This window comes from Micromys minutus (genome assembly GCF_963924665.1).
Source record: "Micromys minutus genome assembly, chromosome: 1".
Classification (NCBI taxonomy): Eukaryota; Metazoa; Chordata; class Mammalia; order Rodentia; family Muridae; genus Micromys; species Micromys minutus.
Window position 1 is genome coordinate 23573323 of NC_137969.1, and position 23212 is coordinate 23596534.

The window sequence follows — 23212 nt, forward strand, 5'->3', positions numbered from 1 at the left end:
CAGAACCCCAACACTATCTCTGATAGATTGATGCCACCCTGGAAAACAGTCACCTTTGGGACCCAGAGGGCCCCCACTTGCAGAGAGAAGTCACTTCACACAGCTGTCACAAACAGGAAATTTTCCTCCTTATTCAGTGGGAAGATGCTTCCTTGTGCCAGGAAAAAAAGACTGATAGGAACCTCACTGGCTCATTGGGAACCCCATTTGGTGACCTCAAGCAGGGTGGCACAGATCCTCTGTCAACTTCTGTTGTGTCTTCTCAGCAGGGATTTGTGGGGATTCAACGACCAAGTAATGTAAATTACCAACACACCCTGGTACCTGGTGGTCAGCCCTGTTCAAAGCCTTAGCTTTCTAACCTCAACAAGACTCCCACCCAGAGAGGCCTGCTGTGATCCCCGTATAGCACCCTTCAAGGGCTTAGCACCCTTCAAGGGCTTAGCACCCTTCAAACACTGAGGCCGGACCCAGCCTGGTTAGCATCTACTAAACAATAAGGGTGCACATGTGTCAGCTGAAATGATTATCCACACTGCAGTGCATGCTTAACTTGTCTGAGATAATGAATACAGTATGAGTAAGGGGTAGGGGGGATTGGAGCCAGAGAGGCGTGGCCGAATGGGGCCGAGAGATAGAGGGCTGAAGACAGTGTCAGCGTGTAAGTAGCAAAGATTCCATGGAGGCTGTGGATGCAGCTCAGACATGGAGGACACAGCTGAGAGGAGCAGTGGGGAGTTCTTGAATGACAGCTAGGCCAGCTCCTCTGTGAACCCACTGCTGTTGGCAACAATGTGAGCAGGGCAGAGAAGGGAGCCGGCGCTGAGTCCCACTATGTGTCCTAGGGCCATTTGGGAACTTCCACAGAGGACTCTGAGATCTTTGCTTGGCACGTGGTACAGTGCCGTACCTCAGACGTATGCAGGGAAGCAATTGAGCTGTAGTTACATGTGGACAGAGGCCTGGGCACCACCTGCTTCCAGGTTCTGCTACAAGGGGGAATCCTAGTATAAAAGTTCCAACTCCAGTGCTGAGAACATCTGGGGTTGGGGCAGGTCCCGAGGTGATCTGCATACAATGTGATTCTATACACTAGCCATAACAGACTGAACGGCACCTACCCCATGGTGCAAGGAGCTCCCCATCAGTAGAGAACCATGCTGCCCTCTTAGCTTGACTCCCAAAACTTGCTTCCCTGTGTGTTCCCCCTTGCCTCTGTCTCCAGCCAGCACCTTCTGGGGACTGTAAACAAAATATCAGGGTCCAGAGAGGCTAAATCGATAAAGGAAGGAGATCTGGAATGCCCCATAGAGAGAGGCTTGGGTGCAGAACCAAGGATGGCTGTGTGCACCCTTGGAGCGGGGCTCCACCTAATGGGGAGGCTGCTGACTGTCTCAGCAAAGCAGGAAGGCCACAGTGCCTGGAGGTGGAGCTCAGGAGGTGATCTCTACTCTTTCCAGGGCTCTTTCCAGGACCCATTATCAGGGGGTTCCAGCTTTCTTGTCATTTCCCAGACTTACATTTCCCTGTGGACATCAGTCCAGGGAAAGGGACATTCTCGGGCTTTGGAGTCTCAAGTTGCCCGAATGCCGGTTATTCTGGGTAAAAGGAATAGGGGGCATACATGGAATCCAATGGTCGCCAGCCGCACTCCAGCCGATGAAATGGTGGGCCCAACCCAGTCCTCTCCTGCTTTATGCTTTCATTTCATGGCAAATTGCCTTTTTTTTTTTTTTTTTTAAAAAAAAAAATGTGTTTCCTGGAATGAAGACATACCTGCACTCTGCAATAAGCCAGCTGGTTCCCTGCTGCTGGAAACCGTTTTGGCCAGCAGGCCTTGCAATCACTGTACTCTCTAAAGAGAGCAGCTTCTGAGTCAGGGCGTCCTAAGGACAACGGAACAAAGCATTGGTGGAATCCGGCACTGTGAGCAGATGCATTACAGGCCTTAATACTTGCTGTTTAACTTGGAGGAAGGCCTGTGCCTTCATGCCCATGCCTACCCAAACAGAGAAGGGCTAAACCTGGGTTCCCATCCCCCCTCCCATGTTAGAAGCACCTCAGCTGTAGTGCGGCAGGATGACTTTTAATGTGCCATTTGCCTATGTCTGACGGTTAAAGTTCTCCTGATCAACGATGTGTCCTGGCATAGTCAGAAAAGCACTCAGAGCAGGAGAACCTGAGTTGGATCTCCCCCAAATCTCTGTTAGAGAAACTTGGGTACAGTGGCAAGCACCTGTAACCCCAGGGCTGGGAAGGCAGAAACTGGACGTTTCCAGAAACTCTCTAGCCAGGCAGTCTAACCCATTTGGTGAGCTCCAGGTTGAGTAAGAGAGTCTGTCTCAAAATGATTAGTAGAGGGAGCATGACCCTCAGTGTCAACTTCTCACCTACATGCAGATGCACATATGAACATTTATGCACATGCGTGCATATACACTCACATACAAAGTTCCCACAAGCATGGATTCTATAGGTTTCCTCCCAGCATCCATACAGCACCAACACATAGTCCATAGGGTAATGATCATGTCTGGTCACTCTTAGGCCTGTTCAGCCAAGACAGAGCTGATCTTCCAGTAGATGGAGTGGATGTTCAATGGCAGGTGTCAGTAACCCAGCCTGTGAACAGAGCTGTCGAGTGAATCCTGTCCTCCTCTTATGCTGCTCTGCAGAGATAGAACAGCCCATAGCATCTTTAAGGGAATGTGAATCATTTCCCATCATCACACAGTCTTTGAACAGCAGGGTTCTGCCTCCAGCAAGACATTCTCTCTGATTCCGGTATTGTCCTTTGTTTCAGAGGCCATATGAAATCCACTCGGCCACACCCATCGACGAGATCCTCAACATGTTCAAGATGGAGCGTGTCCACTACTCCTCCACGTGGTGTGAGGGGATGGTGACCCTGCTGAAGAAGGTAAGGGTTGGGCAGCTGTGTGGCAGGCTAGCACAGCACCACTCAGTAATAAATGCAACCTTGGTGTCATAAAGCCCAGCACAGTCAGGCATGTGACAGCCTAGCCCAGGCTCCGAGCTCACTGCAAGTTCCCATTAAACAGAAATATCTACTGCATATGACTGCTGGTGTTAGAAACGACTATGCTGTGGTCCTGACCACCCCTTGTGTAGAGTTAAGATGTTTCTGCAATGACAGTGTCAGTACCAGCAGGAAGGGTGTCACGTTCCTCTTTAGCACACAGCAGGCCCTTATGAATCCTGCTGGGCCTCACCCTGGCCCTGTAAGGAAAATGGGAGTATCCTTCTGCTCCCAGTAGACAGCAACAGCCCATCTCAGAAGGTCTCCAGGTCATTTATTGGCCATTTCCTTTAGGTGGCAGCCCAGAGTGAGCCCTGTCCTGTTGTGTTTATCCCAGTGGTCTTTGTGTCTTATAACTAGAGTGTTTTAAAAGAGTGCAGGAGCTAAGGAGATGACTCATTTAGCAAAGTGCCTGCTTTGCAAGCATGGCAGCCTGAGTTTGAACCCACAATAGGCACCTACAAGTTGAAGTTCGGCAGTGTGTCACACTTGGAAGGAAGAGAGAGAAGGATTCCTGATGCTTGCTGGTAACTCTAGCTAAATTCAGGAGCTCCAGGGTCAGTGAGAAACCCTACCTCTAAATATATGATGGAGATCAATTGAGGAAGACATGAAGACCCCTGATCTACATACTCATGCACACAGGGTCATGCACATACATCTACACATATGCATACACATCTACACATATGCATACACAAACAAAAAATGCAAAGTATTGACCTGGAACTATTTTTCTTAATTAATTAGTTAATTAATTAATTAATTAATTAATTTAGTGTGTATGAGTGCTTTGTCTGCATGTATGTATGTGTACCACATACATGGCCTGGTGCCTGTGGAGATTTTTGAGCTACCATGAGAGTCCTGGGACCCAAATCTAGAGTCTTGTGCAAGGACAGCCAGTGCCCTTAACCATTGAGACACCACACTAGCCCCTCTATAGCTGTTTTTAAACTCCATTAGCAGATACTGGCCTTTAAGAGAACTTAAAAGTTGATCACTCAGTTAGGATGCAGAGGTCACCTTGTAATTCGTGGGGGAAAATTCTGTTTCCCTCTTGTGAAACCAAGTCATAAGTCCTCTGGTGAGACAGCCAGCCTGCTCTTTCCAATCAAAGCTTTCGTGAACATCAGAGAAAGGCTGCTAAGCAGAGGGCTAGAAACATAGTCTCCCCCCCCCCCCAAGAGCAGCTTGCCAGATGACCTTAGAGAAGAGAGTTGACCTTGTCATCTCTCCCTTGCTATAGCAGTAGGTTTAGCATTCCAGAGAGAACCCAGACAGAGCAGGGACTCTACCAGGCATAGCATCCAAGGACACCCTAAGTATTGAGTGAGTCAACATGTTCCAAGTCTATGCACATCCTTATGAGATGCACCGTTCACAGCGTGCCTCTGTCCTCTGACTGCAGCTGCTGACCAAGGACCCTGAGAGCCGCCTGTCCAGCCTCCGTGACATCCAGAGCATGAGCTACCTGGCTGACGTGAACTGGGATGCAGTGTTCGAGAAGGCACTGATGCCTGGCTTTGTGCCCAATGTGAGTCACACCACCCCCTTCACTGGGTCCCCTCCCGGTATTAAGCCTGACCCCTACTACTGATTGGTGAACCCCCTGAAGGTCAACACAGTAAGTCATCAACAGGTTCACAGTTCACTGAGATCCAGAGTGTGTGGACCAGACTTGCAAGATGTGCTTCTTGCAGTGGAACCGAGGGCTGCCGAGCATCCCTGGTGTCTCCTGTCCTTCTGAGCAGGTGCAAAGGACTGTGTTAGTTCAGATGACGATTAGTCACAGGGAGCCTGCCATTCCTGGGGAGCTCATCCTCCTCACTGGACTAGAAGGCACCAAAGGTCCTCGGTTTGCTACTGTCACATGAGTCTGTGTGTGTGTGTGTGTGTGTGTGTGTGTGTATGTGTGTGTGTATTGGGCAGGGTGCTCAGAGCCAGCAGGGCTGAGTGTGGGCTCTGTACTAGCATTGTTCTTCAAGCTTCCCAAGAGGCTCCTGGAAGCTTCACACAGGCCGGAGAGTGGATCTCGTTAGTATTCTGAGTGAGGTTAAATAATTTCCCCAAAATGATGTGGGATGAGGCCAGCATTGCTTGAGCTCAGGCAAGGCAGGATCCAGAGCCTGCATTTGAGTGGACAAATGAACGGATGACAGGCTACTCGGGAGAGACATGAGTCTGAGCTCCAGCTTTCTCCTTGGGAGAGGAAAAATGCTGGGAACAAACAGGGAGGGGACTCTTAGCCAAGCTCAGGAAGTCAATGATGATAGAAGGACCCAGGGTCCGTGGGACTCACAGTAGAACCTGACAAACAGAACAGAGATCATTGTGTATATGGGTACCACCGGGGGGGGGCACGGAGCAGCCTCAGATATCCTCTTCCACTTTCTCATGTCAGCCTCATTACCCTCATCGAGTAGCTGTGGAAATCGAGCCTCACAAAGGTGTCATGCCTTGTGTTGGAAGAGCCAAGATTTGTCATAGTTCTATCTGAAGAGTCCCATCTCCTCCCCACCCCCACTCTCTGTTTGTATCAACGCTAACAGTTTTGAGACAATGTGACAGTCTGACCAAACTGGTGTGGTCAGCAGACCCTAGCTTGTGACATAAGTTCGAAGCTGGAAGTTTTATGGTGGTAGCCAGACCCTGACACCACTGAGAAAATACTTGTTCTTAAAGGGACAGACACTGGAAGCTTAGTGGGTCTCAGTGAATCCTAGCAGCCTTTGAGGCTGTGCATCTCAGACAAGAGTGGGCACAGGGCAGAGGTCATATGTAATCCAGAGTTAACCACCTGAGGTGAGTGTGCAGAAGCACTCAGACAGAGGGTGCACTTGGCCTGGATTCTCTGAACTAGGAACCTCACAGACCAGGAACATGGAAAACATAAAGGACTACAGTACTTTCTAGAAATCATAGGGTAGTTCTTTGTAACACAGGTTTTCCCATTACACCAAATCTCTGTAAGTGAGGCTGCCTACCCTTAACCAAAAAACAGCAACACTGCACTTCCCTGTGTGGCTACCGAGCTGAGGTTGACACAGTCACAGAGATGCATGGTCATCAAGATACCAGCCATCAAGGATTGGGATCCCTGATAGGAGGGCCTAGGCCTGTAAGTCAGGGTGGGTGGAGCTGCAGGTCTCATTCCAGCCTGTCCTCAGGGTGGACAGCTCCAGCTGTGGAAAGAAACTGGTTACCGGGAGATGGTAACCAGGAACTGGGCAGATGTTGTTTAGGGATGTTGCTTAGGTAGAGACAGGAAGCTCTCTGTGAGTCCGTGGCCAGCTAGGGCTACGTGATAAGACTCTGTCTTTGCCAAGGCTGACTCAAACGTTCATTAATTAAACGTTAAATTAAATTATAAAAATTATAATAGAAAAATAATGGCATGCGGTTGCATCTGTAATGAAATAATTAGTAAAAATAAAGTATAGTTACATGAATAAACAGTCATTTAAATTACTCATTTAAATTACAAACATGATTTAAATTAGTGCTTCTCAAACTCTGGATTGTGACTCCATTGGGGATAAAATGACCCTTTTACAGGGGTCACCTAAGGCCATCAGAAGACACAGATGTTTACATTGCAATTCGCAACAGTAGCAAAGCTACAGTTACAAAGTAGCAATGAAAATAATTTTATGATTGGGGCTCACTGCAGCATGAGCAAGTGTATGAAAGGGTCAAACCATTTGGAAGGCTGAGAGCCCCTGAGCGAGATGCAGGGAGTTAAGAGGGCATGGTTGCCCACCTGGGACCCTGTCTCTGATGGGATGGTGTGTGCAGTAAGGGTGCAATGATTCTATTATCCCGGGGTAACAGCTAACGGTCATCACCGCGTGGGGAGATATCTGGGCTATGTGTAGAGAATGCACAGCCAGTTGCGAATGACATGAGCAGGAAACATGTTTCTTTTTCTGCTTCCCTTCAGAAAGGGAGACTGAACTGTGACCCCACCTTTGAACTTGAAGAAATGATTCTAGAATCCAAGCCGCTTCACAAAAAAAAGAAGAGATTGGCCAAGCATAGGTCCAGAGACAGCACCAAGGACAGCTGTCCCCTGGTGAGCCCTCGGGGTGGGGGGAGGGGGAAAGGGTACTGTGGGGAAGAAGGGAGGTGTGGAGGATGGTTCCCTCTTACTCAATGGTGCGGCCTTCAATTCCCCCCCCTCCGTGTCCTTGGGGAAGTAGTGCTAGGGTTCCTGTTGGATGCCAGTCCCATCGATCCTCACACTCCGTGTATAAATTGTTGTCTCACTGGCTATAAAGCCCAGGCACATCCTCCGTATGCTTCGGATTGCTTTGGGATGACGTCCATTACTTGAAACAGCACAAACGCTGTGTGTGCCATGGGTGGTGTGCACTGCTGTTCAGCACAGACCTCACCAGTACAAGCCCAGCTGCAAAGTTCACAAGTAAGACATGCTGGATGATGACACTTAAGCTGTGGCTCTGGGACACAGAGGAAGCTAAGGAGGGTGACTCGCATATCACTCTATTTTTGTGGATTTCATGTAGTGTTCGGTGCACTTCCAATTTCACGCTTTGCTTTATGGATTCTTCTGGAATTTCGTTGATTTTCATCGTTCTCAACTGCACTTGGTTGGATCTGAGGTCACCGAGAGCTGACTAGATTAAGTTTTGAAGTAAATGAAATGCCTCTAGCCTGTGAATGATCTCTTATTATGCAAGGATGACTGAAGAGGGAGTGCCCACTCCCCAACCATCCACACTGAGAACCCCAGGGATAATACAGGGCACTCCTGCCCCTGCGCACCTTTTAGGAAGGATCTGTCTTGCAGAAACCCCCATGGGCTGCACTGTGATGGTTCATCACAATGGAAAAGTCACAATAGCATGAGCTTGAAGCAGCTGGTCACATTGTGTCCACAGTCAGGACACCCAGAGAGAGGAATGCTGGTGCCTGGCTCATTCTCTCCTTCCTATTAATTTTGGTACCCCAACCCATGAGCTGGTGCCACCCACATTTACAATGGGCCCTTCCATCTCCATTGATCCAGTTTAGAATCTCCCTCACAGGTAAGCCCAGAAGTTTGCCTCCTAGGTTGTTCTAGATCCTGCCATGTTGTCCTAGCCGATCACTGGCTGGCTGTTCTCACACAGTCAAGCATCTTAGTGTTGAGTAATAACAGCAATCAGAACCCTGGGGATCTGGGAATCTTGCTTGACTTTTCCTCAGTCAGTGAAATAACCACAGTCTCATCACCGACGTCATCATTTAGAACTCCAGTCCCACCCCTGGGTCAATCATATCCTGCTAGCTCCTCTACTTCTCATTCCTGCAAAGGGTTTGTGTGTGCACTCTGACCTTTGAACTCATTATTTCATCATGCCTGTCTCATGCCACTAACCATTACATCATCTCGGCACTTCTAGCTTTCCTAGGCTTGCCCAGCTAGCAGCTCTATCCTTCCATCTTCCCCTCCAACTTCCTGTGGCTTGTCTCTGTATCTTTAACTCTGTGCTCTCTGTGCAAAGACATCACTGGCTTCAGCCCCCACAACATTCTACCCTCCCTCACCTTAACTTGATTGTATCTGCAGAAACATGGTCTCAGATTAGGCCATATTAAGACACTGTGGCTGAAGGAATGAACATGCTCTTTGGGGACAAAACTCAGTCTGTAACAGCCCCTTCCCCCATAATTAATATAAATTTTATAATATATACCATAATATAAACCTCTGATACAAAAAAAGATTACTTTATTGCTCTTGTTTAAAAATAAATGAAGCCATCTTGCCACCCCCTCTAAATACCACAGACCAGTAATATCAGAGGTTCATAGAGCATCAGGTGTCATCTACATGCAGTGTCGAGGGTGGCCCTAAAGCATTCTGATTCTGGAAGGAAGGCTCGGCATGAATGTCTTGATCTAAACATTTCCTTTGTGTCCCGAAGCAGGCGTCAGCATCCTAACATGGGCAAGCCTAAGCTCAGAAGCACATTTGTCTACAGACATGGTTGCTGGACCTGGTCACTGCTCTTGTCTCTAAATCCAGAGTGGCCACGACTCCCATTAAAACAAACCAGTCACCCATAGTGTCCCTCTGACTTATCCCCCTGTCCCGTGCTCTGCCGATCAGAACCCTCTCTGTGCTCTTTGACAGAATGGACACCTGCAGCAGTGTTTGGAGACAGTGCGGAAGGAGTTCATCATATTCAACCGAGAGAAGTAAGTCCGGCTTGCCATACCCACACAGAACCTGGTTCCCAGGACCAAGGCCCCCAGCAGAAGTGCAGTCACCCCTGGGCTCTGTCACCACTGGGTTGAGCCTATCTCAAAGGACTAAATCCTTTAAGAGAAGCATAGTCATACATGGACTCTGTCCCTTAGGCTAAGCCTATCCCCCAGGACAAGGTGGCCCAGCCCTACCAACAGTGAATGGTTGCAGCCCTGGTGCTGGAAGGGAGGTCACAGTGAAGCAATGCCCAGGTCCTGAGGGGAAGGGTACTTCTAGATTTGGAACTAGAATCCTTGTTCTAAAGCTAAAAAGAAGTAGGCTCTGCTGGGGGTGTAGAATGATGTGGGAGCCCTCAGAAGCCCTTGAGGCAAAGCCTTTAGCCACTCTGAGCTTCCTTGTCATCATGGCAAATTGAGAACTGCTCCTCAGGATATAGGGTCCGTGATACAGAGCCCAGCTGAAGAGGATGCTCAGCAGAGAAGTGGTAACAGCCATTATTGTTGCTACTTGGGTAAGGGATGCAGTGTGTGTGAACCTCTGCCACCAAGGCAAGTAAGGCATGGGATGACGCAGGTCTGGGAGTAGCACTGTAGGGTCTGCACCTCTGCAGGTGTTCTAATTTCCCATCATCAGCTAGTGAAACGGTAAGAAGAGGAGCCTGCCTGAAGCTCGGCATCTCTGGACGATGTAGATCCATCGAGGTGGAGGGTAGTGGTGAGCACAAGGCCTAAGCAAGGTGGGGCCAGATTTCCTGAGTCCTTAGCAACACCAACCAGAGTAGCATCCTCTTCCAAGTATGAGGCCAAGCTGGGGAAAATAAACTCAGGAGCCCTGAAAAGGCAGGAGGAAATTTCCTGTAAAAATAAAGGTGGCTCTGAAGGCTCTCGAAGTTTCTGTAAGAAGTCAGGGACCCGTGTCAACTCCATTTGGGTCTTTATCACAGGACACTGAAGCATGGTGTGCAGAGGGCAACTGAGCCCAGCATGCTCATCTCAGCCAATAGATATGGGACATACAGCCATCAGAAAGAACATGAAAGGTGTTCTAGGACAGGTACCATGGTCAGTTCTTTAGAGTCATCTCTGCCTGCTCCAGCATTAATGCTCAGTACAGGCTCAGTGTGTGTGTGTGTGTGTGTGTGTGTGTGTGTGTGTGTGTGTGTGTGTGTGTGTGTCTGAGGGTGTATGTCTGTGTGTGTCTCTGTGTGTGTATGTGTGTCTGTGTGTGTATGTCTGTGTGTGTATGTGTGTCTGTGTGTGTCTGAATATGTGTCTCTGTGTGTTTGTCTGTGTGTGTGTGTCTGAATATGTGTGTTTGAATGTGTCTCTGTGTGTGACTAGAGAGTGAGACTCTTGCCTGAAATTACTGTCGAATCATTTTGGAATTGAGATTCCACATAGCTTTGGCCTGGGGAGAGTGTTCAGGCCCATATTCTTTATGGTGCAATCCCACACTGACTCTAAAAAACATTTTGAAAATATAGAACCATTAATGTGCTTTACATGTAAAGAAATTCAGTGGTGTTTGGGGGAATTGTAGCTAGTGTTTATTTAACTTTGTGTTTTTTAAGGGGAGCTACATTTGAATAGACACTGCATTGTTGCACACTGAGGTTCATATTTCACTTGTGTTCAGTAAGTATTGACTATGTGCCTGGAATTACAAAAGCGCACTAAATGTGGTGTGATTCATCCTACCAACCAAGCAACCAAAAGAAGTGCTTGGTTGTCTTTTGATATCTACTATAATTTACTGCAAGGGACTGAGTCAAATGATAACTTTTTAAAATTCACTTTACATCCTCATTGCAGCCCCTCCCTCCTCTCCTCCATGTTACTCCCTCAGATCCCTCCCCCATCCCTCCTTCCTCTCCCCCAAAAGAAGAGATACCCCCCACCATGGATACCAACCTGCTCTAGTACATCAAATCAGAGCAGAATTAAGCACATCCTCTCCCACTGAAGCCAGATAAGGCAGCCCAGCTAGGGGGAAAGGGTCCTAAGTGTGGCAGCAGAGTCAGAAACAGACTCTGTTCCAATTATCAGAGGGCCTTCATGAAGACCAAGATACACATCTACTGTTTAGTGCAGGGGATCTTGGTTCAGTACATTCATGCTCTTTGGTTGGTAGTTCAGTCTCTGTGAGCCCCCATTGGCCCAGGTTAGTTGACTCTGTAGGTCTTCTTGTGATGTCCTCAACCCCTTCAGCTCCCTCAGTCTTTTCCCCAACTATTTCATAAGACTCCCCAAGATCAGTGGTGCTTTTGATAAATAGTCTCAGTTGACAATTTGATGAGATTTAGAATCATCTAGGAGACGGACCTCTGAGCATGCTTGTTGGGATTATCCTGATATCATGAAATTGGGTGGGAAGACCCTTCTTCTACAGGCAGCAACATTCCTTGGCTGGGCTCCTGGATTATATAAATAGAAAAAGGGAGCTGATTGGTAGCTTGCATTTATCTCTCTCCTTCCTGACTGTGGATTGACATGGCCAGCTCCCTGAAGCTCCGGCCACTGTGAATTCCATGCTGTGACAGGTTGCTCCTAGGAACTGTGAGTCCAATAAACCCTTGATCCCTTAAGTTGTTTTTGTCAAAGTGCTTTAAGACATGGCAACAGGAAGAGGAGCTGAGACCTCACCAATGGGAAAATGCAGTCAGGATGTAAAGTGAATTTTAAAAAATACTATTTTCCATCTCCAACCATCTAACGGTGGCTTGATTTGGTGTGTGGCTTTCTGAAACCTCCTCATTATTTCAACTCTGTTTTGAGGTGGTGTGTGCCTGTCTGTCCCTTTGTGCTGTCTTTAGAGAGGCACGACAGTACACATGTCCTTTGTCTGAGGTGCTTGGGACCACAGGGTTTGACATTTGGGGTCTTTCTGACTTTGGTGAGCCAAGGATGAGCTTCAGAATTTAAGGTGCTCACATCTGTCACTTGGGATTCTGGCAACACTGATAGTTAAAATGGTAGGTTATGGACTAGAACAGGATTCCCTGAAGCAAGCCTGTAGGACACTGGCAAAGTCCCCTGCGAGATCTTTACGCTGCTTTCCTGACTGACTGGCTGTTATTTTATTCTCAGGCTTCGTAGAAAGAAGCCATAGCTTGCCTGACAGCCCCTGTGGTGAGTTATCATGAAGCCCCTCTGGATAAGGGTAACCCACATCCACAGGGAAGAAGCTCATGTGAAAACAGAGAGACACTGTCATAGCCCAGGGAGGTGCTGAGAGAAGTCAGGGAGCAGCTCCCAGAGAGTTCCAAACTGGAGACATCTTGGACACAGTGAGGACCTATGACGAATACAGCCGTCTGCCTTTGCTCTAGACTGTTAGAGAAAAAAAAAATGAGATGGAGCTGGTGACTGATTAGTGCCTGGAGCAGAAAAGGATGAGAGAGTATTTCATGTCGGAATAGCTCTTCCAACAAACACCATCTTGGCTGCCTCACTGCACCCAGAGAACATACTGCCAGGAGTAACACTCAGAAAGCACAGTGGGAAGGGCACCAATCAGGGAAAGTCAAAAACAGTCTGGTAAATGAATCTCGAGTCCCCTCTCCAAAACACTATGGCACTGACCTGTGCTCAGCACCTCTCGTTCCATCCCCATTCGATACAGGCAAGAGGAATGGAGGAGAGGCCAAGATGGCTGCCAGTGGCTCACTTTTAATTGGATACCAAGTAGTTGCACCTGAGGAATTCAGTGACTCCCAAATGCAGTCCTGGGACATAGAGACCTGGGGTTTGGTGAGATTATCTGGGGCACCCAGAGGAGGTAAGAACATTCCTAAAGAGTTTTGAGTTACCCCAACCTAGTCTTTGGTTTCTCCTCTTGATACCTGCCCTCCATCTCCAATCAGATAATGGTGGCTTGATTTGCTGCGTGGCTTTCTGAAACCTCCTAGTTACTTCAACTCTGTTTTGAGGTGGTGTATGCCTGTCTGTCTCTTTGTGTTATCTTTAGAGAAACATGGCAGTCCATGTCTCCTTTATCTGAGATGCTTGGGACCACAGGGTTTGACATCTGGGGGTCTTTCTGACTTCGGTGAGTCATGGCGGGGCTGCAGAATTTAAAGTGCTCACGTCTGTCACTTGGGTTTCTGGCAGCACAGATAATTAGAATGGTAGGTTAGCTGAGAAACTGAACATTTGCTGTCATAGAAATAGACGTACAAACCATCTACGTGGGGAGCTTTCAACTCTCCCCATTGTATATGTGTAACTCCTCATCTCCTCCTCAGTTATACATGTTTGGGCTGTGGGTTAGGCTTGCAGTGAGCAAGCACTTGGGCCCCACTGCAGTGGTCTTAGCTCTGTGGGCTGCTCGTGGATACTAGAAGACAGTTCCTCACAGTGAGGGGTCCCCACTCTCACTCTGTCCTACTCTCTGATCTCTTCAACTGAGATCCTGGAAAGTGGGTAAGATGAGGGGGAGATGGATGAGCAGGTGAATGGATGGAGGTTAGCCGGTGGGAGCAGGGGTTGATGAAGGATGGGTAGGTGATAGATGGATACAGTATGTATAGATGGTTGATGCATGCATAATGTATATATGTATGTATGCACGCATGGATGAATTGTAGGGTGAGTGCTCATCTCAGTGGATGGAGGGGATAATGAATAAGTGGAGGGACAGACTAGATGGGTTAATATGTTATTAGGGGTGAATGGAAGGTGAGTGGGTAGGTGAAGGGTATATAGATACATGGAAGGAGAATAAATATACGTAGGCATATAGGTAGGAGTGTACATGAAGTAGGATGACAGACAGATATGAGGGCGGATGGACAAACAGATGTTACAGTATTTGAATGTGACCATAGATATGTTAGAAATATATCTGTAAATAATCAGATTAAAACCAAATATGTAGGGAATGTTTCTGTGGATTTATAAATGGATGTGAGAAATATCTGTGGATGGATGATGAATGGATGAATGGAGAGATAGACAGATGGATGGATGGTTAGTGGGTGAAAAGATGGGAGCTCAGCTGTGATGGAGAAAGCACAGGCTTCAGAGCATCCCAGAAGAACAGCCAGCTGTTTCTAGTCCTGATGGATGGAGAAAAAGCAGGGAACAAGAGCCCCCAAGTCACTGTCCTAAGAAGTAGTGCTGTGTCACTGAGTGCTCACTCAGGCAATGGCACTGGTGCACACGCACACTCACATCCAGTTGCCATCTGGCTGAGGTACATATTCTGAGGCTCTAGTTTTAAGTTCAGTCACAGTGCCCTGACCATGACAGGCACAAGCAGGTCTCTTCTCTCTCTCTCTCTCTCTCTCTCTCTCTCTCTCTCTCTCTCTCTCTCTCTCTCTCTCTCTCTCTCTGTCTCTCTCTCTCTCTCTCTCTGTCTCTCTGTCTCTCTGTCTCTCTGTCTCTCTCTCTCTCTCTCTCTCTCTCTCTCTCCCCCTTTCATGTGAATGAAAACTACAGTGTGTGACCACCTGCTGTGCCATATTTGACAGAAATGTTATTAGACCGATTCTACCTGAAGCCTGAAGCGTGTCTTTGTGAATGAGATGGAACTAGTAATAATCTAGAGATTGATCATGTTTCTTCCTCAATCCGTTCCTGAACTTAAATTGTTGATTGAGTCATCCTCTTGCCCCCACCTTAGATTATCAAAGACAAGTTCTTGCTATGTAGCCCTGACTTGCCTGAAACTGTATAGCCTGGTATACTTAAACATGTGATGCTTCTGCCTCTGCCTTCCAAGAGTTGGAATTACTAATATGGACCACCATCCTATACTAGTTTATCTCATCCTCGAGAGACTTGAGACCCCAGGGAGGGGAAGACTCCTTCAGGGAAGAGGGGGAGCACCCTCTCGGAAGCCAGGGGGGAGGAATGGGATGAGGAACTGTGGGAGGGGGACCAGGATGGGAGCAATGGCTGGAATGAAAATAAATAAAATAATTACTTTAAAATGGAATTATGATTTCCAGACCCACACCAGCAACTTTCCCTTATATCTTTCTGATTCCATCCCCCCCCATACTACAAGTCTCATTTTGGCTAAAAACACCAAGAGGCTCTAAACAGCTTAACCAAGGCTACTTGGGAGGTGAGAGTCTGGGTTTTGGATGGGTTCTCTGCTGCCTCTTGAATGTTTCTGTTCCTCCTCTGACTGACAAGAGGCAGCTGTGGTGCAGTGAGTAAACCTGAACTTGGAGGTCAAAGAAGGAGGAATATAGACATTTTTTCCCACCTGCGGCAGGTGGCCAGCTGCTAAGAAATGCACTGTTTAGACTCTAATATCCTTGGCATCGCTTGTCACAGAGTGTTTCTTCCATCTATGTGATTATGCAGATAGGTGGGATTTTCTGACCACTACCTATCTACATCATAAACACTGTGAGGACAGGGGCTTCTGCTCTGTCCATGAGTATAAACAGATCGAACGGTGCATGCATTCGCCAACCAAAACTGCTGTCTGTGAACCTGAAAAAAATTACGTCTGTGGTGCTTTTATAAATATCCCACGGATTGGCAAAGTTGGAATCATTATCTCCATCTTATAATCAGAGAGACTGAGGCTCTGTGTATTAAGTCACTCACCTGGTATTCCCAAGTCAAGACTGGGGACTCCCAAAGAGTCATGCATTCCTGGGGAGGTCAGGTTCCAGCTGTTTATTGGGAAACCTCTCACCAGTATGTGGCTGCATCCTGCCCACCACCACTAACCATGTCTACGCTGTGCTTATTGCAGACTCAGGAGGCAGCAGGGACATGATGGCCAGCTCTCAGACCTGGATGGCCGAGTCGGAAGCCAGACCTCGAGCAAGCTGCAGGACGGTCGAAACAACAACATCCTGACCCATACATGCCCCCGAGGATGCAGCAGCTAAGCTTGCCTGCCCAGATGGCACTCTGTCTGCCCTGACACCCAGAATCCCTCCTCTGTCCCCTGATGGGCCCCCATCTCACCCCTAAAACATCAGATGCAGAAAGAGCTCTGTACTCAGGGCTCTGCTCCCTGTTTCCAGCTGATTGGCTGTGTGACTTTGAGCAACTCACACATTCTCTGTGCCTCAGTTTTCTGCATCTGTGGAAGGGATTAAACAGATCTCTGCCCCATCTCCAGTCAAAAATTTGTGAAAATCTGGTTGGACTGCAGATAGGTTACCTCCTGGGCATTGATCAAGTATTTATATATGTAACATGTCTCAATATGTTAAGTGTCCTCTTAGCCCCCTAAACAATTTAAACCATGGAAACTTTGCGATTTGACCATTCTAGTTTGTTTGATGGTACTTCCAACAGCATACATAGCTGACATGTTTTCACCTTCTATAAGACTCCCAGGTCCCAAAGTAACCAGGAAGAGTCATCCACAGACTTCCCAGCCTTATGGAATGGTGCAGCATAAAGACCAAGCCCAGGGGTTCCCTCTGGGGACATGCTTTTTCCTGACTCACGGAAAGCTGCCCCAGTCTTTGGATTTCAGCAGTCACCAGCTCTCACCGTATCCCCACATCCCCATGGTAGATGGCACTCAGGTGTCTCTGGTCATTCTCCCTCCCACAGAGTGTCATGGGATCCCAGAGAAGACTCATCCTGCTGCAGGACCTCAGTCCCCACCATCCTTCCAGATTTTCCTTCCCAGGAAGAATATAAAATAGTCCAGTCAGCCTGTCATGCAAAGACTCCATGGCTGGGTAGTCAGAGCTTCCCGTTGGTACCTTAAGAAGCCTTGGTGCTTAAAGTCTATCATAGACAGAAACAGAATCACCTGAGAAACAAAGTATTTTATACCCTGGCCAGGGACCAGCTGACCCTTGGGCTGAGGTTGCTGAGGCTAGCAAAGAAAGCCAGTTGCCAATTGCAGGTGCAGCCAAGACTGGAAGACCTCTGAAAGTCATGTGATTGCTCAAAGGTCAACTTCCTCATATTTAAACAGGAAGGAGAAGGATGGCCTTGCAAAGTTGTTATAGGGCTTGATGAGATCCCTCATGCCACACAGTGATGACTGACAGCCAGCAGCCATTGGCCACCACTTTTGTCCTCCTCATTTCCCATCATTATCATCAACATCATCACCACCATCATCAGCATCAGCATCATCACCATCACCTTCTCCTCCTCATCCTCCTCTTCCTCCTTCTCCTTTTTCTTCTTCTCCATCCATCCTTTTCCTCAGATTTATCATTAACACCACCATCATGATCACCATCATTCTCTGTTGGAGGTACTTTCTTGTTTTGGCGACATAGCAGGTCTATTTTCTGTGGACCAAGGATCCTCCAAGTTTACAGTTTGTTTTCTTTTCTTACCCAGAACCTCTGAAGTCTGGTCATCCCTGCTGAGATCAACTGTTTTCGCTTTGACATCTGTTTCCATTTTCCACTTCCTCACCATGGTTCATATCTGTCACTGTCATCTCTTAGATCTCTTGAGAGACGTTTTAATGTATAAGGTTTTACACTTTTCAAACAACAGCATTGTACTCCCCTTAACTGAGTCCCCCACTATGTCTCTCTCCTGCCCACTCTACTGTCTCCAGACCCTGTCTGTCCTTCCTGCCCTCCAGAGCCTCCCAGCCGCTCTTCTCCACACCGTGACCTGGAAGCATTACAATTTCTTCTTGGGATGAGCTTGTGATGAGGTGGTGGTGAGGGGGGAGTAGCAGCGTTGGAACCCTGATTGTTTGGCTCTGTTTAAGTCCGTGTTCCTTGTTAAGAATAAATAATCACTCAGATGGTCCTTGTAAACTGCTCTTAATTCAAGGGTGGGTGGGATTCACCTTCTTATACATGAGGGGCTCCAGAAGCAGAAACAGGGTGAAAAGACGAGTTAACCAGCTTTCTGTCACTACAGCAAAACACCAGAGATAACTTACTTAGAAAGAGAAAAGATTTCTTTTGGCTTCTTCCTGTAAGGCCCATAGGGAGAGGCAGCATATGGCAGGAGTGTGTGGTGGAGTGACTTGCAATGGCAACCAGGGATCAGAGAGAGTAATGAGGGGTCAGAGTCCTACTGTGTGCCCCAGTGAGCTAAAGTCCTGCTTCAAGACTCATTTGTTTAAATGCCTTAGTCCCTCTGAATATCATCATTCTAGGACCAAGCTTTTAGAACACAAACTGTTGGAGACATAAGATCCAAGCTATAGTCGGTAGGGTGCTGTGCCAATCAAACACTGACTTTCCCCACAGATCAAACTGAGCTTGCCTATTCTAAGGTCTCCCCACTTGACTATAATTTATATTTCAACCACGTGTTTGTAAAGACAGAACCTATCTTTGAGGGTAGAAATCCATAATATGGTGCACATAGACAAAACATGCTTTCTGATGTCCTCAAGTCGCTACCTGGACCTTGCACACTCAGGAGCACAGAAACCAATGACTTCATTGCCTATGGGTTTCTTGACTTTCCTCACCACCTTCTAGTCTTCCTCTCCACTGGGATAAATTTTAGCTTCCATCTGTGCAGGTTACCACATCAGTTTTAAAGGTTATTACCAACTCTTCCAAGTCTCCTGGGACCCATGGCAACACTTATCCATGACAAGCACAGCTCCTCTGTGTGGGCTTCCATGATATTTTCTGTAGCTTTCACAGAACTTGCTTGGTAAGGGGCAAGCAGCAGCTTTTTAATGAATGAGTTAGAGGCACATAACAAAAACTGTCTACTTGGTTGGGGTGCTACCACCCAACCCACTCCCCACCTCCCCTGCATTTCCCAAGACTTTCTCTCTTCAGTGTTATCAGGAACTAACCCTCTTCAGGGCCACCTATTCATGAGGTCCAAGTTCCAAATGAGTTTTCCCTTTTCTCTGATTCAAAGTCCATTCCCAGAGTGAATTACTTCAACCTAGCTTTGGCAGAAGAACAATCAGATTAAACATATTATCCTTCTTTTGGTGTGAGGCCTGCCTGAGGAGACACAAAGAAACATCTACTTACTCAGACAGGACACTGACAACACATTGAAAGGAGGATTCTACCAAAGTCCAATTTGGTGGACCAATGAGGACATTAGGGTTTCTTATAGGAGTATGGGACACAAAGGTAATTAGCTGTACCATGCAAAAGCCCAACACAGCATGAGTGATGACTCATGAAATCTGCAGCCTTGGAGTAGTCTGCACAATTGGAAGTCGTACAACAAATGGGAGAATCTCCTCTTCTTAGCATTTTTTTACTGTTTAATCTCAGGAAATAAAGGGACTCTTGAATCTTGTAAGCTTCCGGGATATTCTAAGACTTGTGTGTTGTTTACTTTCTGGCATTTAAAAGGAGCCTCCCTCAGGAATACAATGCTTCAGTTCTGAGGAAACTACTACATAGCACCTTCTTATCCAGAGGGTTTCAATTTCAACCAACTAGATACTAAAAATATTTTTATTGCATCTGTGCTGAATATTACAGCCTTTCTTGTAGTCCGACAAATATAGTCTAAGAGCTATTTATACCGTATTTATACTGTGCCAGGAATTGTACTAGTGGAAAACTGTTCTACAGTTTGCTTCAACATGAGCAGAACTATGTGCACTAGTGCCGATGTCTATAAAGAGCTGGAGCACCCTTGTGTTTTGGCATCTGAGGGTCCTGGAACCAATGTCTTGGAAACAGTCTCTTAAGATCCCGGGATGGCTCTACATGCTCAAATAGGAGTTTGTATTTAGATTCACCACAGTGTTCGAGATGCAGACACTAAGACAAGCAATGGTCTTCTCAGGGCTTTCCTGACTTCACTGAGGAAGCTCAGGACCCTGTCAGTAATTTAAATCCTGCGTACCTTGTAGAACAGTGCTATGGGCCCTTCCTGATTACCTAAAAACATTCTTTTTGTCCTTTTTTCAGAATCCTGAGAAATAAAAGGACTCTTCTACTGAACTGTAGGGACTGGGGAGTAGGAAATGAGGAGCCCCAGAGAGCCCAGTGCTGGCCACAGAATCTTATCTCTTACCCTATTGATATCATGACCCTAGGCCATCTGTGACTTTCATATGTTACCTCCAGGTTTCTTTGAGGACACAGCTTTTCCTATTTTTCTCCTCATAGGGTTGGTTTGGGAACCATTAGGCTCCTTTCCAGCATCTACTCAGCATCTTACAAACCATCCCACATAGGTATTCTTGGTGTAGGTCAAGAAGGCATAGCAAACAGATTGGCTAGAGGCCAATCTAAGGGGATCAAGGCTATCTTCACAATCCTATCCCTACTCTATCCTTCAAGCCAGATCACTGCAATGTTCCTGTCATCCTGAGGCCACTTGTCATTGTAAGAGAACTCATTCTTCAAGAAAACTGTTGCTTCTGGAAACGTTTCTGCTACTAAGACCTGCATCCAAAGGCTTCCCTCTGCCATCAGGGTTGAATAACAATGGGTAGAGCTTGGGGCCTGGGAAGATTCCCAGAGACCACCTACCACTGCCTGGCTCAGGCAGGCTGTAGACATGCAGAAACCTGCCTGCTGCCACAGCACACAGTGCAGACAGTGGAGGTCCCCCAGAGGCCCTCCCAGCCACATGGCCTACCTGCAGTGGGAGCTACTACAATGTCCAAGTATGTAGCAAACAGATGGGTGAGAAAAAGAAGAGAAAGAGTCTGAGCATTATGACGAGAGAAGGAACTGGAGACAAGAAAATAAAAAGGAATAGCTTGTTGTGAGTGCCCAGCCCTTCCACCCGAGGCCATGATGAAGTCCCAACCCAACCCTCTAAGGCCCATGTCTAGGTTCAGGTCTATGCAGTGGCAGAGGTTGGGTGCCAATGTCTGTGGCTCGTCTTACCACTAAAGAGCATGGGGGATTTCCTGGTCTGGGCAGCCACTGGGGACCACATGGAGTGGCACTGGAGAGAGTTAGCTCCATGTCTCACTGGTCGCAGCACTTTGAAGGGGTCTTACAGCTCACCTGGACAGCACAGCTGAGCTGACTGACCATGGTGGTAAGGGCACAGGTGAGCTACCCTGACTATGAGAGTGGGGCAGGGGGTAGGGGGTGCTTGTTCTGCCACTGCTTTGCTGTGAGATGGTGTATGCCTGGAGGTGATGCCCGCCCCTCTTTCCCCCTCACCAGCTGAAGCCCTTAGTGGGCTCTACGCCTTGGCTGGGCAGCACAGTGGAGCTGGCTCTGGGGGCGTGTTTGTGGGTGGGCCAACCCTGAGACAGAGCTGGCTCTGCCTCCTGGGGATGTCAGGCAGCACTGGGCGACCTAGCAGGAGCGGTGTTGGAGCACTTTCATGGTGTAGATAAGAGCAAGCCAGCAGGCTGGCCAGCTCAGCTGACACCCAGGCCCAGCTCCAGGGCTTTGAGCTTGCCTACCCCAAAATCGACATCATCTATGAATTGTTGGGGAGCATAAAAGGGCTGGTCCTGCTGATCCAAAGCTGCAGGATCTCCATGACACAGAGCAACAACAGGATAACCGGGAGGAGTCCTGGTGAGGATCCAATATTGATGGTGTCAGAGGAGCCAGAGACCTCAACCCAGAAAATGTTAGTTGCAATGAACATTTGCAAGCAAAGTTGTACGGACAGAGGGGTGAACTCTGGGATCCACTGTGATACACGACAGCTTCCAGGACAAGATGTTTTCTATGGTTTGTCTTATTTAACTAATTTTGTTTCTTTGTGTGTTTTTTTTTCTTTGAGGGGGAGGTTGCAAGGGCGGAGGATAAATACAAAGCGATGGGGAGATGACTGGGACTGGGGTACGTGATGTAAAACTCATAAGGAATCAACAAAACAATTTAAAACAGCTTCAGAAACTAATAAAATAGAAATCCAAATGTCTATATTGTTCTAAAAGCAGAGGTTGGAACCTGTACAGAGAATCAAGCTAAAGCAGAAAACAGAGAACCCAAGTCTTAGCAGAGGTCTCCATTCTTCCCAGAGCTTAAAACTCTGGGATATGACAGAGGATAGCAACTTCCACCCACCCATTCATTTCCTCCTCCTCCTCCTCCTCCTCCTCCTCCTCCTCCTCCTCCTCCTCCTCCTCCTCCTTCTTCCCTTCCTCCTCCTCCTTCTTCCTCTTGCTCTTCCTCTTCCTCCTCTTCCTCTTCTTCCTCTTCTTCTCCCTCCTCCTCCTCCTCCTCCTCCTCTTCTTCTTTTTCCTCCTCCTCTTTCTCCTCTTTTTCCTCTTCTTCTTCCTCTTCCTCTTCTTTTTCTTCTTCCTTTTTCTTCTCCTCTTTTTCTTTTCTTCTCTTCTTCCTCTTTCTCTTCTTCTTCTGCCAAACCAAAATTGGAGTTCTATTCTCTAAAACAAACAGGACAGGGTCGAAGCTGAGACCCATTTCATACTGGTAAACATGATGACAGCTTCCATGGAGAGATATGTCACCCTGTCTTTCTGACCCAACCTGACAGATGCCATGCTGTGACACAAAACCCTTAGGTCATTTCTCCTTCAAGGATGAAGCCCAGTGACCAAACACACTCTGACAACACAGCTGCAGTCAAAGAGGCCCCTGTGCTACCCAGTGTGTCTCATTTACAATAAAGGTAAAGGATAGGTGTGGACCAACACAGAAGAATCAATAGCCCCAAACAGGGTGCCAGGTGGATCTTCCTAAAGACATCAGGCAATTCAGAGAAGAGCAGAGACCTCTAAAAGATTGAATTTGTTTTCCTCTGACATATTGGAGAAAATATTGCAACCATAAAACAATAGAACAAGCTATCCTAGAATATTGGAGGAGTGGCAAGGGCTTTTGGAGACCAAAGATTACCACCACCGACCCCCAATCCCATAAAAGGCCTGAAGGGATAAGGGAAAGAAATAACAAAGACTCAGCACAAAAGGACTGAGCCAAGTCTGATTAGGTGCTGGAGGCTCAAAAGAGCCCTCAACTGACTCCCAATCGAGAGGTGTGGTGAGCGCTTGTGGCACAGTAATCTTGGCATACACAAAGAGGTCACCAGCTAGTGAGACTGGCTTATTCAGGGTTCCCATTTCATAAAGGAGAACAGTGGGGCACAGAGAAGAGGAATGATGTTTGAAGC

The 23212-nt window shown here is 47.5% G+C and overlaps 1 protein-coding gene across 2 annotated transcripts in view; it reads left to right on the plus strand.

Annotated features, from left to right (window-relative positions):
* STK32B (serine/threonine kinase 32B) overlaps positions 1–16110 on the plus strand; it is a gene marked incomplete at both ends in the record, with an annotated part of 241085 nt that extends 224975 nt beyond the window's left edge. For both annotated transcript variants that reach the window (XM_080928587.1, XM_080928588.1), the window contains 5 exons: positions 2804–2920; positions 4452–4577; positions 6984–7115; positions 9183–9247; positions 15972–16110. In XM_080928587.1, the coding sequence (XP_080784713.1) occupies positions 2804–2920; positions 4452–4577; positions 6984–7115; positions 9183–9247; positions 15972–16110 (579 nt within the window). The remainder of the gene's footprint in view (positions 1–2803; positions 2921–4451; positions 4578–6983; positions 7116–9182; positions 9248–15971) is intronic.
* Between the last annotated feature and the right edge of the window lie 7102 nt (positions 16111–23212).